The 13,043-nt window shown below is 36.5% G+C and overlaps 1 protein-coding gene across 1 annotated transcript in view; it reads right to left on the bottom strand.

The window, feature by feature from the left end:
• The window catches only part of ARHGAP42 (Rho GTPase activating protein 42), a 279,145-nt gene that overhangs the window by 120,138 nt on the left and 145,964 nt on the right, over window positions 1-13,043 (bottom strand). The window contains exon 4 of the mRNA XM_021062699.1: window positions 7,287-7,358. Within this exon, the coding sequence (XP_020918358.1) occupies window positions 7,287-7,358 (72 nt within the window). The remainder of the gene's footprint in view (window positions 1-7,286; window positions 7,359-13,043) is intronic.

Below are 13,043 nucleotides of genomic sequence, written 5' to 3'. Positions count from 1 at the left end.
TTACAGGTAATGTCCATCTAAGGGCCTCTTGCTGGGCAGCCCCAGTGAAACACTCTCTATAAACATTTAACAATCAACTTGGATTTGTCTCTGTCCATGAAATTAAATAAGGCAAACTAACCTACATGAACAGGACCTTATTTTTACTGTAGTACTTTGATTAATACTGAAAGTATATAATAGCAATAATAATTATTATTTATAAAATAAGAGCAACTAACATATTAGTACTTACATGGAAGAAATTATGCTAAGCAGGAGTTCCCGTCGTGGCTCAGTGGAAATGAATCTGCCTAGCATTCATGAGGATGTAGGTTCGATCCCTGGCCTTGCTCAGGTTAAGGATCTGGCATTCCCATGAGCTGTGGTGTAGGTCGCAGACATGGTTCAGATACTGCATTGCTGTGACTATGGTGTAGGCCAGCAGCTACAGCTCTGATCTGACTCCTAGTCTGGGAATCTCCATATGCTGCAATTGCAGCCCTAAAAAGACAAAGAAAGAAGAAAGGAACGAAGGAAAGGAAGGAAGGAAGGAACGAATGAACGAACGAACGAAAGAAAAGACATTATGCTAATATATGAAATGTTAAATTATGGAATCACATCAATTCTATGAAGATGGTTCTATTATTGTCTCCATTTTTCAGATGGCTAAACTACAGCCTTAAAAGTTAACTAACGTACCCAAGTTCACATTTCCTATATGCATTAAGTAACTGCCAGGTTTTGATCTCAAGTTTGTGTGAACTGGGTTAAATAATTATAAGACATTATCTTGCTCTCTCAATGAGCTAACTAGACACTTTTCCTTCTTTAAGAATAAAGAAAAGGTATTAGTTAACAGTTCTTAACCATCAAACATGGTGGTGCTACTAAAGAACTCCATAGGCTTGATCTCATTTCTATTTAAATCTAACTCTTCTCCTTACTAGTTATGTGACCTCAGCCCATTTGCCTAACTTATCTCCACCTCAGTTTCTTCATCTATAAAATGAGTTTTAGCAGTTTTATTATCTAATATGTAGGCTGTGAGGATTAAATGAGTTTACATGTAACATGCTTAGGGCTGTACTTGGTTAACTATTATAAAGGATAACTATTGTCACTTAAAAACATGATCAAACAACAAAATCAGTATTTCTGTAACTCTATATATCATGTTAGAGTCCACTGAAAAAATGTATAAGAAAGGGAATTACAATTAGTTTCAAAACAACTATCAAATAGCTTAACAGTTTGCCCAGAGAATTCAATTCCAAATACAGTCCTTGCCAGAGAATATCTGTCTATGAGAGACAGCTCAGTGGCCATCAGCAGCACATGAGAAACCCATCCTGATCATTCTATGTAGGATATGTTGAAAAGAAGAGAGTGTACAGCAATCTAAATCTATAAACCCTAAAAACCACTTTCTTTTGCACTGTCCAAAGCACTTATTACCCACTATATTAAGATGAATAATTCAGTTCCATAGCAAAATCTCTTTACTTTGGAGTAAGTAAAGTATCTGTAATTCTTCTGGGTTCCCCAAACCATTCGTATATTTGAGACAACAAATTAGAATGCAACCATTTTTTAGATGAAGGAAACTTAAGGCTACAGCAGGAATTAACAGTGATAATTCTCCACCAATTTTTAGGTACTACCTGCTCAACTTACTATTTTTAAACTTTTTTTTAAAAAAAGTTTTGTTCAGAGATAGAACCAAACTTTACTGTGGACAGAGCAAAGGAACAAGAATTATCCACTTCTACTATTGTCTTCAGTATGAAATCAACGTTAAAAAAAAAATCAAGTCTGTTCTTACATGACTAATATTATATGATTTACTTTGTTTTAAAACCATGGAGAATGTTCACATGATTTCCAGTAAGGTCTAATTGAAAACAAACGGCAATCTTAAAAACATTTCCCATAGAAATGAAAATGCACCTTTTAATGTTTATGGGGACTTATTTCTCAAGTCTCTTTGATCTAATAAAACCAGCCAGTGTTAGCTGCCTACTGTGTGCTGAGGAGTTTTTAAATCAAGGGAGCTATATTAACTACACTTGATTCAAAGTGGGCAAGTATGGGATTACTGCAACATTTTTATATTTCACATGAAATCTTTGTATGCTAAAGGTAGAGAAAAAAAAACTATTTCATAAAAGTGTATTCTAAGAAGCAGCATGGAGAAGAAGCAGCATGGAGGTGTCAAAAGACTGCTGGTCTGAGGAAGTGAGTTCTGGTCTTCACGGTGCCCCCAACTAGCTGTTCAGTCTGTTTACATGTGGAAAATGAGCCACTGACCTCCTGACAGCCAGTTCCATCTTTTAAATACATAACAGTATGGGTGTATACATGTGTACACATGCATATTTATCTCTAATGCATTTGTCTGTGATTAGGAACTCAGATATGAAGTTCTACCCATGTTGTGCAGTTAGCCAGCTCATGTACAAACAAGTGTAAAGTGCAGCTATGACTGGACAACTGATCCTCCCTGGAGGCAAGGCAGACACTTCCAATATGATGAAACACAGTGATCAATTCATACAAAAAGTGTGAAAATTAGTTATAACTCATTTTGCTCTATAATAATGCTTCTCTAGATATATTCATACTGTGGAAATTTTAGCTGGCATTAATCGTTGGAGTATCTACCTTCCCCTCATTTCTAGAATTTAAACAGCAGTGTATCGGGAGATGAATTAAAGAAACCAAACATTCAATTCTGTATTCTGACCCATGTAATAGGTCAGGCCTGCAGTACAATTCCATTCTGCATGTACCCTCAAACTAAGAACCTTTAAGTAAATACATTCTTGACAAGTGTTTATAGATAATTCCTCTAATCTTCAGCTATTCACAAATCAGGTCCCATCTCCTCTGTCCTTCAGGTCAACAACCCCATCATTAATCTTGTCTCATGTCTCTTACAGATTTTTTTTCCCCCACAAGTGTAACTCACTTAAGGCCTCGCCTTCCACAGCAAAGTATCAGGTGTCTCGAAGCTCCATAAAAACACACAACAGAGGAAATGTTTGGAGTCCATGGACTTTATCCACTTCAGTTAAATAGGATATCTGGTTGAAGGAGAGGGCTGCTTTGACTCAGTGTTTTCCACTTGGACCAAGCTGAGGAGGTCCTGACTGCAGTGGAAGGTTCTACCCCAAACTGACACTTATGTTCCAGCTGGCTCATCAGCCTGAAAGTACCTGTGGGAACCATCCACCATCAAAACTGAAAAGTGCCACAATCTCATTTATAGAATTAAGTTGATTTACCAAGTAAGAAAATACCAAGTGAGTAAAACACGAAGTAAAGTGATAGAAAATAAAATCAACAGCATCAAGATTTTTATTTCTGCCAAGGTGTTCCCACAATACCAGAAGAAAAGAAAATGGACCTTCATGCATACTAGAGATGAGAATACCTGCTTTTATTCACTGTACTAAGGATTACTTGGTAGCTTAGAAACAATATAGCACAAGGGCTATCAGCCTAATCAAATACATAGAATCACCACCACCATGAGGCCCAGTGCAACCATATTTATGCTCAAGACGTCATTTGAATTAATTCAACTACAGGTGTAACCTCACAAGAAGTATGCAAGGTTGTAGTAGGCTATTGTGTGCTCCCAGCTGATCTGCCCAACAACTGAGATATTTAAAAAACAAAATCGGTGTAATTGCTCATGCGACTGCAACTGTGGCTAGCAAGCATCTATAAACATGAGAAGCACTATTTTAAATGAGAAAAACCTTGGAACATTCTGTACGGGAGAAAGAATTCTTCAGAAAGTTTTTTAACTTTATAAAAATATCATTGATGAGGAGTTCCTGCTGTGGCACAAGGGGATTGGTGCTGTCTCTGCAATGCTGGGACGCAGGTTCAATCCCCTGGCCTGGAACAATTAGTTGAGGATCCAGTGTTGCCACAGCTGTGGCGTAGGTCACAACTGCAGCTTGGATCTGATCCCTGGCTTGGACCTCCATATGCCACGGGGTGGTCAAAAATGAAAACAAAAATGGCTTGTTATCAGATCCACAGCCAAACTTCCCAGCTCTGTGACCTGGTGCATGCAAGAGATCTCATCACTTTCCTCATTATAAAGCTGCATAACAGTGTATTCACTGCACAAGTTTCTTGTGAGGATTGAATTAGGTCACAGAAGTAATAGCTCAGTAAAGACCCCTATAGCATAGATGTCAAGAAAGATCAACTATTATTATTCTTGAAAAGACATTTTCTTGCTCTGGAACACCTCATTCTTGTATTTTCTTCCTTCTGCTTCTTCTTTCTCAACCTCTTTACCTGTCTTGTTTTTTTCTCCTCAAACATCAAATGTTGAGACTTCTCAGATTGTACAGAATCTAGGTCCTCTTCTCACTCTATTCTTTTCACTCTAATCCATCTTCTTGATGTAAATTATCACCTAGAGGACAATTCCTAAACATATTTCTAATTCATATCTGAACAAGCACCTGCCAACTCACCATCTCCAGGTGGATGTCTCTGAGAAACCTCGATTCATTCTAAAGGCCAAATGCACCATCTCTGCCATCTGAACATAAATGTTGCCTATCTCAGTAAGTGGTTCCAAAAACACCCAACTTTTAGAACCCATCCCTGAAATGTCTTGTTGCTCACTTCCCAATATGTAACCCATTTCCTACCCTTTCCATTTTGCCTCTGAAATACAGTACCTACCTCTACCCCAAACCCCCACACTGGTTTTTCCCTCCAGAAGTCCTGCCTCCTCCAATCTGTGCATGACACGCAACTAGAGTGATATTTTAAATTACATGTATAATAACTCCTTTAACTACAACTTTTCTTTATGTTATCAGTGAATAAGACTAAAAGAGAATAAGAGTAAAATACTGTGAACCACTAATAAAGCTGTTCATATGTCCTCTGTCCCCATGTTCCTCTATATTTCAAACACATTAAACTTCTTCCTCTAAAATGCCAGGCGCAGATGTTCCCCTTGCGGCTCAAGGGTAACAAGCCTAACTGGTATCCATGAGGATGCTGGTTCAATCCCTGGCCTCACTCAGTGAGTTAAGGATCCAGCGTTGCTGTGAGCTGTAGCGTAGGTCACAGACACTACTTGGAGCCCATGTTGCTTTGGCTGTGGCATAGACTGGCCCCTACAGCTCTGACTCGGTCCCTAGCCTGGGAACTTCCATATGCCAAGACACAGCCCTAAAAATCAATCAATAAATTAATTAAAATAAAATGCCATGCTCTTTTCCTCTTCAAGATACCTACTCAGTTCCCTCTTTGAGAATGTTAAAAAAAAAAGTTCCTCCCTTCCTGTTCCTGTGTTTTCATTTCTAGCTATTTCTTTCTCATCATTTAGTTCTCTGCTTAACCAACACTTCCTCCAGAAGACATTGCTTGGCTCTCTGGACAAGGTCAGTTTCATTAATTATACTCTCACAAAGCCCCTTGCACTTTTGTATCACAATCCTCAGTGCATTTGTAAATATACAAAAGATAATAAAGGACACAAGCGCAGGGAGCTTGTCTGTCTTGTTTACAACTTATCAAAGACCATACTTGCCACAAGTAGGCCAACCATGATAATGATAAGTGTTTGCTGAATTAATTAATACAAAAATGGTTCTGGTTTAGTCCTTGACTTGATAGCAGCTCATAATTGGTGAAGAAATGCACATAGGCAGTTCCTGTGGTGGCTCAGCAGTAACAAACCTGACTAGTATCCATGAGGACACAGGTTTAATCCCTGGCCTCGCTCAGTGGGTCAAGGATCCAGCACTGCTGTGAGCTATGGTGTAGGTCACAGAAGAAGCTTGGATTCTGCCTTGCTGTGGCTGTGGTGTAGGCCAGCAGCTACAGCTCTGATTCAAACCCTAACCTGGGAACATCCATATGCTGTGGGTGTGGCCCTAAAAAACAAAAACAAAAACTAACAAACAAAAAGCACTTAAAACTTTAATTCAAGGAAGACTGTGGTATCTTTTTATAGGAAATCAGCATAAGGACTACTTGAATTTTTGCAGAAAAAAAAAATCAAGGAGCGGAAACAGATATATGAGGAAAGACCCATATAAGGAAGGCTTCTTTCTGGTACTAGGATATAATTAAGCCAAGGAGAGAAAGACTTTAATAAGTTAAGGGTAAGAAATATTCCAAGAAGGAGAAAAGTTTGAGCAAAGCCATGAATAAGGTCAGGGTATTTACAGAGACTATTGAACAGACAACTGTGCCAGATGAAGAAGGTATAATGAAATGTAGAAAATGCCCACATTGTGGAAAGCTTTCATTATCAAGACTAAACTGTCTTTCTCAAAGACAACCACGGAAGGTTTTCATCATTGAAGAATGATAGTTAAAGATGGCAAAAACTTTTTTTTTTAATAAAGATGGGGGTGCGGAGACCAACTAGTAGGCTATTTCAATATTTCAGACAGAAGGGAGGAGGAAAGGAAGAGAAATATTTCTGTAGGAGAATGAAAAGCATCGCTTAAAGCAGGAAGGGCTATGTCATTGACTAAATGGAAAACCAAAACAGACAGAGGGTGGAGGAAGTATGACAGACGATGAGTTCTGTTTCAGAAACCCCATCATGAAGTATAGCCTTCATGATGTTGAGAAAATTGGTAACATGGATCTAAGAAAGAGAATGCAAGTAAATTTCAGAATTTTTTAGGCTCTGGGAAATTTTAATTGGTCCCTAACCAATTAAACATTAATGCAAAGGCTTGACAAAGATATCTAAAGTCTTCCACAAACGCATATTTTATCAATAATAAAAATACAAAAACTAATACATTTTATAATTATTGCTTCAATTTCAATATACATACCTTGTCCCTAATTTGTATTTTATATAGGTACTCCTCATAGTCTTATCATAAGTTCACCACCCTTAAAACAGTTAATTTCCTATCATTGTTGGGATGGGAGGAACTCTTATACTGACTTTTTCTCTATTCAGTAGAAGAATAACAGCATTATGTTTAAAAGAATTCCAGTCTTGGAGTTCCCATGTGGCACAGCAGGTTAAGGATCCAGCATTGCTGCAGCTGTGACACAGCTGCAACTGCAGTGCAGGTTCAATCCCTGGCCTGGAACTTTCACATCGTATGTGTGTGGCAAAAAAAAAAAAAAAAAAAATAGAATTTCAGTCTTTGTAATAGGCTCTATGCAAAAATTTTAAATGATGTACAGAATTTTTTAAAAGGTCGTTCTAATTCCAAAAATGTTAACATTTGAAATTATGGCTGTCATCTTTAACTATCAGGAGAAAAATAAAATGTAACACTTACTTTTGCTGCACCTATTTGTTCTTTGCGAAATTTCTCAAGTGGCGCAATTAATACATCATTGGCATTTTGAATCTGAAATTAAAAATGCAAATACATTAAATTCTGTATAATTCATGCAAACAGTGAAAAAAGATACATTTTTTCAACTTAAACACCTTTTGTTCTTCCTTGCTTCTTTAAATGAAATAAAAATACCTCATGTTGTATAGTCTTTTTCTACTTTATAATTAAATTGTTCTCACAAATTATTTCACTTGATCCTAACAATAATATGAATAATGTGAATAATGTGAAAACAAGCACACACAGTGAGATCTTAGTTTAAATATTTAAATTTCATATTCTAAAATTTAACTAAGAAACACCACATCACATATTAAATTTTAAAACACCTTTAATTATACTGGTTTCATGCAGTCAGTTCAAGTATCATTTTTAAATTGAACCATATAAAAGCTCTTCTATCTTACCACTAGAATGTTATAATTCTACAGCTGCAACATAAAATAAGGCTCATTTCCCCCCTATTTAATTAGATTCCTTACACTTGGGATTTGCCTGAATGTTCTCATATTTCCAATCCCATTTTAAACAGTACCTGATTTCATTTCAATGAACAGTGTTTTAGTCCAAAACTCCAAATTGGGATTCACCTAAACTTTAAAATAGATAAATCAACCTGTAAAAATAGTGTGAGAGGTCTCAAGGCAGGCGGCGACAACAAGATGCAAGGAGACAGACATTTCTAAGGAAAGTATTATGCTGGAAGGAAATCTTGATTTAAAAAAAAAATTTAGAAAACATTAAAATTAAACATAGGATCTTAAATGTTCTCACCAGAAAAAGAAATGGTAATGATGTGACAAGATAGAGATATTAGCTAATGTTTTGGTGGTGATCATTTTGCAATACATAAATGTATCAAATCAGCATGTACACTTTAAACTTACACAATGTTATGTCAGTTATATCTCAGTAAAGCTGAGGGGAGAAAAGGAGGCTCAGTTAACAAAGATTATCATTCATCCTGCCACTGTTATAATAACATGACCTACTGCATAATTAGCAAATGCTAAGATAAAAAGAAAAAAATTATTTCTGAAACAGGTCACTCTGTTTTAAAATAGGCTGAAGCCTATATGAGTCCCTTATTCTTCTTAAAACTATTTTGCAAGTATGAAATTATACCAAGATTTTAAAATGTCAATAAAAGTGTTTTACTTTCACTTATTTTCACAAAAAATGGTTATTCTCTAGTCAAGTTTTAGTTATTAAATTCCACAATCTAAATACACACGGATAATATACACAAACACAAAACCTATGGTAGTGATGCCTTCCATGATTCTGTCATTCCCCAATTTTCAGAAAAACAAGATGACATCTTGAAAAGAGGACCTTAAATCCCCTGTTGTGACAACATACAAAGTAAATCAATACTTGAAATCCTTTCCAACACACTGAGACCCACTACAGACACCTGACATCACCTACTTCCCATTTATGAGCTCAGATAGGCATCCTCCAGATACACTGTGGAGGCACTGACTACAGAGAGATGACTGCGAACAGGAGCAAAGTAGCTCACTTTTAATTCTCACTCTAAATCTTACTCTTTGCCCTCATGAAACCCCAAATACATTTAAACACACACACACACACACACACACCACACACACACACATATTTCTGCCTTTAAAGACTGCCCAAGGGGAAATAAGGTATCAGAGACACTTTAGTGCAATTTGGGAAAATAGCAATAAAGGCTAACATTTACTGAATGTTTACTTTATGCTAGAAACAAGCATGATCTACTGTATTTAAAGTTAATGCACTTAAAACAGGGAGATATTTTAACAAGTGGTGAAAACTCCAGCAATGATGTTGAATAAGAAGATATGTGGCATAGCAATTAAGTACATATAAGTGTAGAAGTGTACTTAGGTACACTGAAGATCAAGAATGTCTGAGTTTACACCTGGTTCTCTTGCTTATGAGCTGCTATTTAACCATTCTGAGCATCAGCCGCATCATCTATTAAACAACTTGGTTTAAGGACTAAGATAATGAATGCAAAATATTTAGCAGTGTCTTAGATCTAGCAAGTACTTAAGATTTATAGCTTTTAATATATTCAAATAAACATAGAAAATGCATCTCATTCTGTAATTATATACTTGGCACACTTCAATATCTGCATCTACTGTACCACCCTTTCGGTTACAGTGTATCTATGTGCAAATTATGAGAAGATTTTTCCCATGAAAGTCACAAAAGACAGATGGCCTAGACTTTCCTACACTCAATCACAAGGTATTTATATATGTGCCAAGCACACTGCTGAGCTGGGTGGGGAAGGGAAAAAAGTAAGGCACAGGCTAAACTTCCAGAAAAGCTGATCTGTACTTGAGAAGAGGGGGTGCAAGGAATTATTCATTCAACAAGTATTTAATGCTCATAAAGTCCTGCTAAATTTTTTGGAACAACTGAGACAAAACTGATGACATGGAGAATAGTTACATAATAAACTATGCAGAATCCCTCATAAATACATCAGGATTTGACAACAGGAAAGATCGATGAGAACTAAATAAGTGAAGGTAGTATTTGGATCGTGGATGTGAATTGGAAGTGGATGTGAATTAGATCCAGCAACGAGAAAAAAAAAAATCCTAGGAACAGGAACACCATGAAAAAAGCCAGGGGGTAGAATTAAGCAAGGCATGTGGGAAGGAAGAGTGTAGTGTGGGAAAAAGAAGCATTTATTAAATGCTCGTTATGAGTCCATGCCAATTGTGAGTGTACTGACCAAGTTACAAGCCTTCAGTTAACTTTTTAAAAATGGGGATGGCACAATGAATATTAAGTAGGTTGAACGGTTTTGGCACAGAGCAAGCTCCATGACATTAACTAATAACATTATCTAACTGTAGAACAGAATGTACATTATTAACAGAAAACTTAATTGGAATAAGTAAGGAAAGAATACCCGTAATCTAGGCAAAGCAGCCTGAACATGGAATCACTATTGGTTTCTAAAAAGAGGATTAATGTAAAAACTTGTTCTAGGAAGTAATATGAGGTATATTTTAAGAATGACAAGATAAAGACAAGATACACCGGCTGAAAGAAGAACACAAGTTTTTTTTTCCTCTGTTCTTTAAATTTTTTAAATTACTCAATGAATTTTATTACCTTCATAGGTGTACAACAATCATCACAACCGAATTTTACAGCATTTCCATCCCAAACCTTCAGTGCCTCCCCCCACCTCCCAACCTGTCTCATTTGGAAACTATAAGTTTTTCAAAATCTGTGGGTCAGTATCTGTTCTGCAAAGAAGTTCATTGTGTCCCTGTTTTAGATTCCACATGTAAGTGATAACATTTGATATTGGTGTCTCATTGTCTGACTGACTTCACTTAGCATGATAATTTCTAGGTCCATCCATGTTGCTGCAAATGCCGTTATTTTGTTCCTTTTAATGGCTGGGTAATATTACACTGTGTATATGTACCACATTTTCTTTATCCACTCCTCTGTCGATGAACATTTAGGCTGTTTCCATGTCTTGGCTATTGCACATAATGCTGCAATGAACATTGGAGTACATGAGTCTTTGAGTCATGGTTTTCTCTGGATAGATGCCCAGAAGTGGGAAGAAGAACACAAGTTTGACGTGATAACTTGATCAGGTGCCTAAGGTGCTGACAGATGGGAATTGCAGGGAAATTCAGAGGCAGGGTTTTTGTTTGTATTTTTTTGTTGTTGTTTATTTTTTTTGCAAACATGAAAAGAACCAGAAGGAGAGGAATCAAAGGTGACACTAAGTTTTCTGCCTCGGGCACCAGAACTTGGGCATCATGTTAAGAATCTGGGTAGACAGAGAAACAGACTCATGGACTTAGAGAACAGACTTGTGGTTGCCAAGGGTGAGAGGAGAAGAAGTGGGATGGATGGGGAGTTTAGGGCTTGTAGATGTAAACTATTACATTTAGAATGGATAAGCAATGAGGTCCTACTGTATAGAAAAGGGAACTATATGCAGTCTTTTGTAACAGACCATAATGGAAGATAATACAAAAAAAAGAAGGCAGATACACACACACACATATATATGTTTATGACTGGGTAACTCTGTTATACAACAGAAATTGGCTCTACACTGTAAATTAATTACACCTTAATGAAAAATAAATTTAATTTAAAAAAGACAGTAAAAACAAACAAACAAAAAAGAACCTGTGTAAATCAAGTTGGAATATGTTTGATAGAGAAAAAATAAAGACAATGGATTTCACTTTGGACCCATTACGTTTGATGCCATGGGAAAACTCAAAGAAATATTTTAGTATCCCACCTCAAAATGACGGAACTGATCAATATGAATGAAATGGGTTATTACTAGGAAGGGAAAGATTAGAAGAGAGTGGACAAGGGATCTATACACAAAGACACTAGTACTCACATTCACATCCAATAGTTTAAATCTCTGTCACAACCCTTATGTGGCTGTTACATAAATACAACCTGGGAATAAACGAAACCTGAGACTCTAACAAACCAAATGTGGTAATGAACAAATTACCCTATGGGCAAGCGTTACTTCTTATCTCTATTTCTTTCACATTTTTTCATTTTTTCGGGGGGGGGGGGCTGCTTCATTTTTTCTCTTTCCTCCCCCTACTCTCATTCTATTCATGTGAAACTGAAGGAACAAAAAATAAGTTCCAGAGGTACTAAGCAGAAAAAAAATGAACAGGGAGAAAAATCCCCAATGGAGTGGCAGAGATAACAAGAGATATGATTTGTTGAGTGTTTACTGCGTGCCAAGTACTATGCTAAGCCCTTCACAGTATTGAGATTAAAGTCGATTTTATATGAGTAATGAAGTTTAAAACCTAAAACTCATCTGGAATACATTGAGAATATGAGTATTAAAGTTAGGCCCTTTCCATTTTGAATCTCAGCACCTAAACTGCTAAGACTCGATGTCTCTATCCCTATACTTCTTAAGGTTTTCATAAAAATTAAAGGAAAAATATATGTAATTTTAAACTAACGCATAGATTTGGCATAGGCAGGCTTTCGATAAATATTCATTTCTTCACAGAATTCACAATGTCAACTGTGTGTTCAGAACCTTCCTAAGCAGTCTTAGAATTTCCCAAGATGACTAAAATGTAGTTATTCAAAAGGCAGAAACAAATCCAAATTAATTTAAAAGAACAGAGAACCATTAAGAACACCCATCTACAGTGGTAAATGACTAGGAACCTAAATTTTTCCAAAAACCATAATAACATATGTGTGGTTTTACATCTGAACTATGATGCTTCTTTTGTATGCAGGTGATGGGCTGCTGTTCACAATATGTGAATCTAAATTCAAGAAATCAAAATGGAAATGCCAACACTCCAAGGGCACAAAGTGGATTTGTGGATTTATAACCTGATTTGGCTGCTTCTGACCCTCCTCTTTTTATACCCCCTCAGGGAACGCATACTTTTCATCCCCACACACAGGTCAATCACATGTATGAAATTCTTCAATTCTGAAGTAATCCAAGTGCGAAATATAGAAAGTATTTAAATTTCTGGTAGGTTTAAAAGAGTGACTGTTACTAATGAATAAAGGAAAATAACATGAAATACCAAAAAACCATAATTAAAAATGTGAACCAGGGTTGCAACTCAGGTGACTAAACTTTCACAAGGTTGAAAAAGAATCTAGAAAAGTGGAATTCTGGCTCACATG

Source organism: Sus scrofa, chromosome 9, assembly GCF_000003025.6.
Source record: "Sus scrofa isolate TJ Tabasco breed Duroc chromosome 9, Sscrofa11.1, whole genome shotgun sequence".
Lineage (NCBI taxonomy): Eukaryota > Metazoa > Chordata > Mammalia > Artiodactyla > Suidae > Sus > Sus scrofa.
This window is presented reverse-complemented; position numbering and strand designations above follow the sequence as displayed.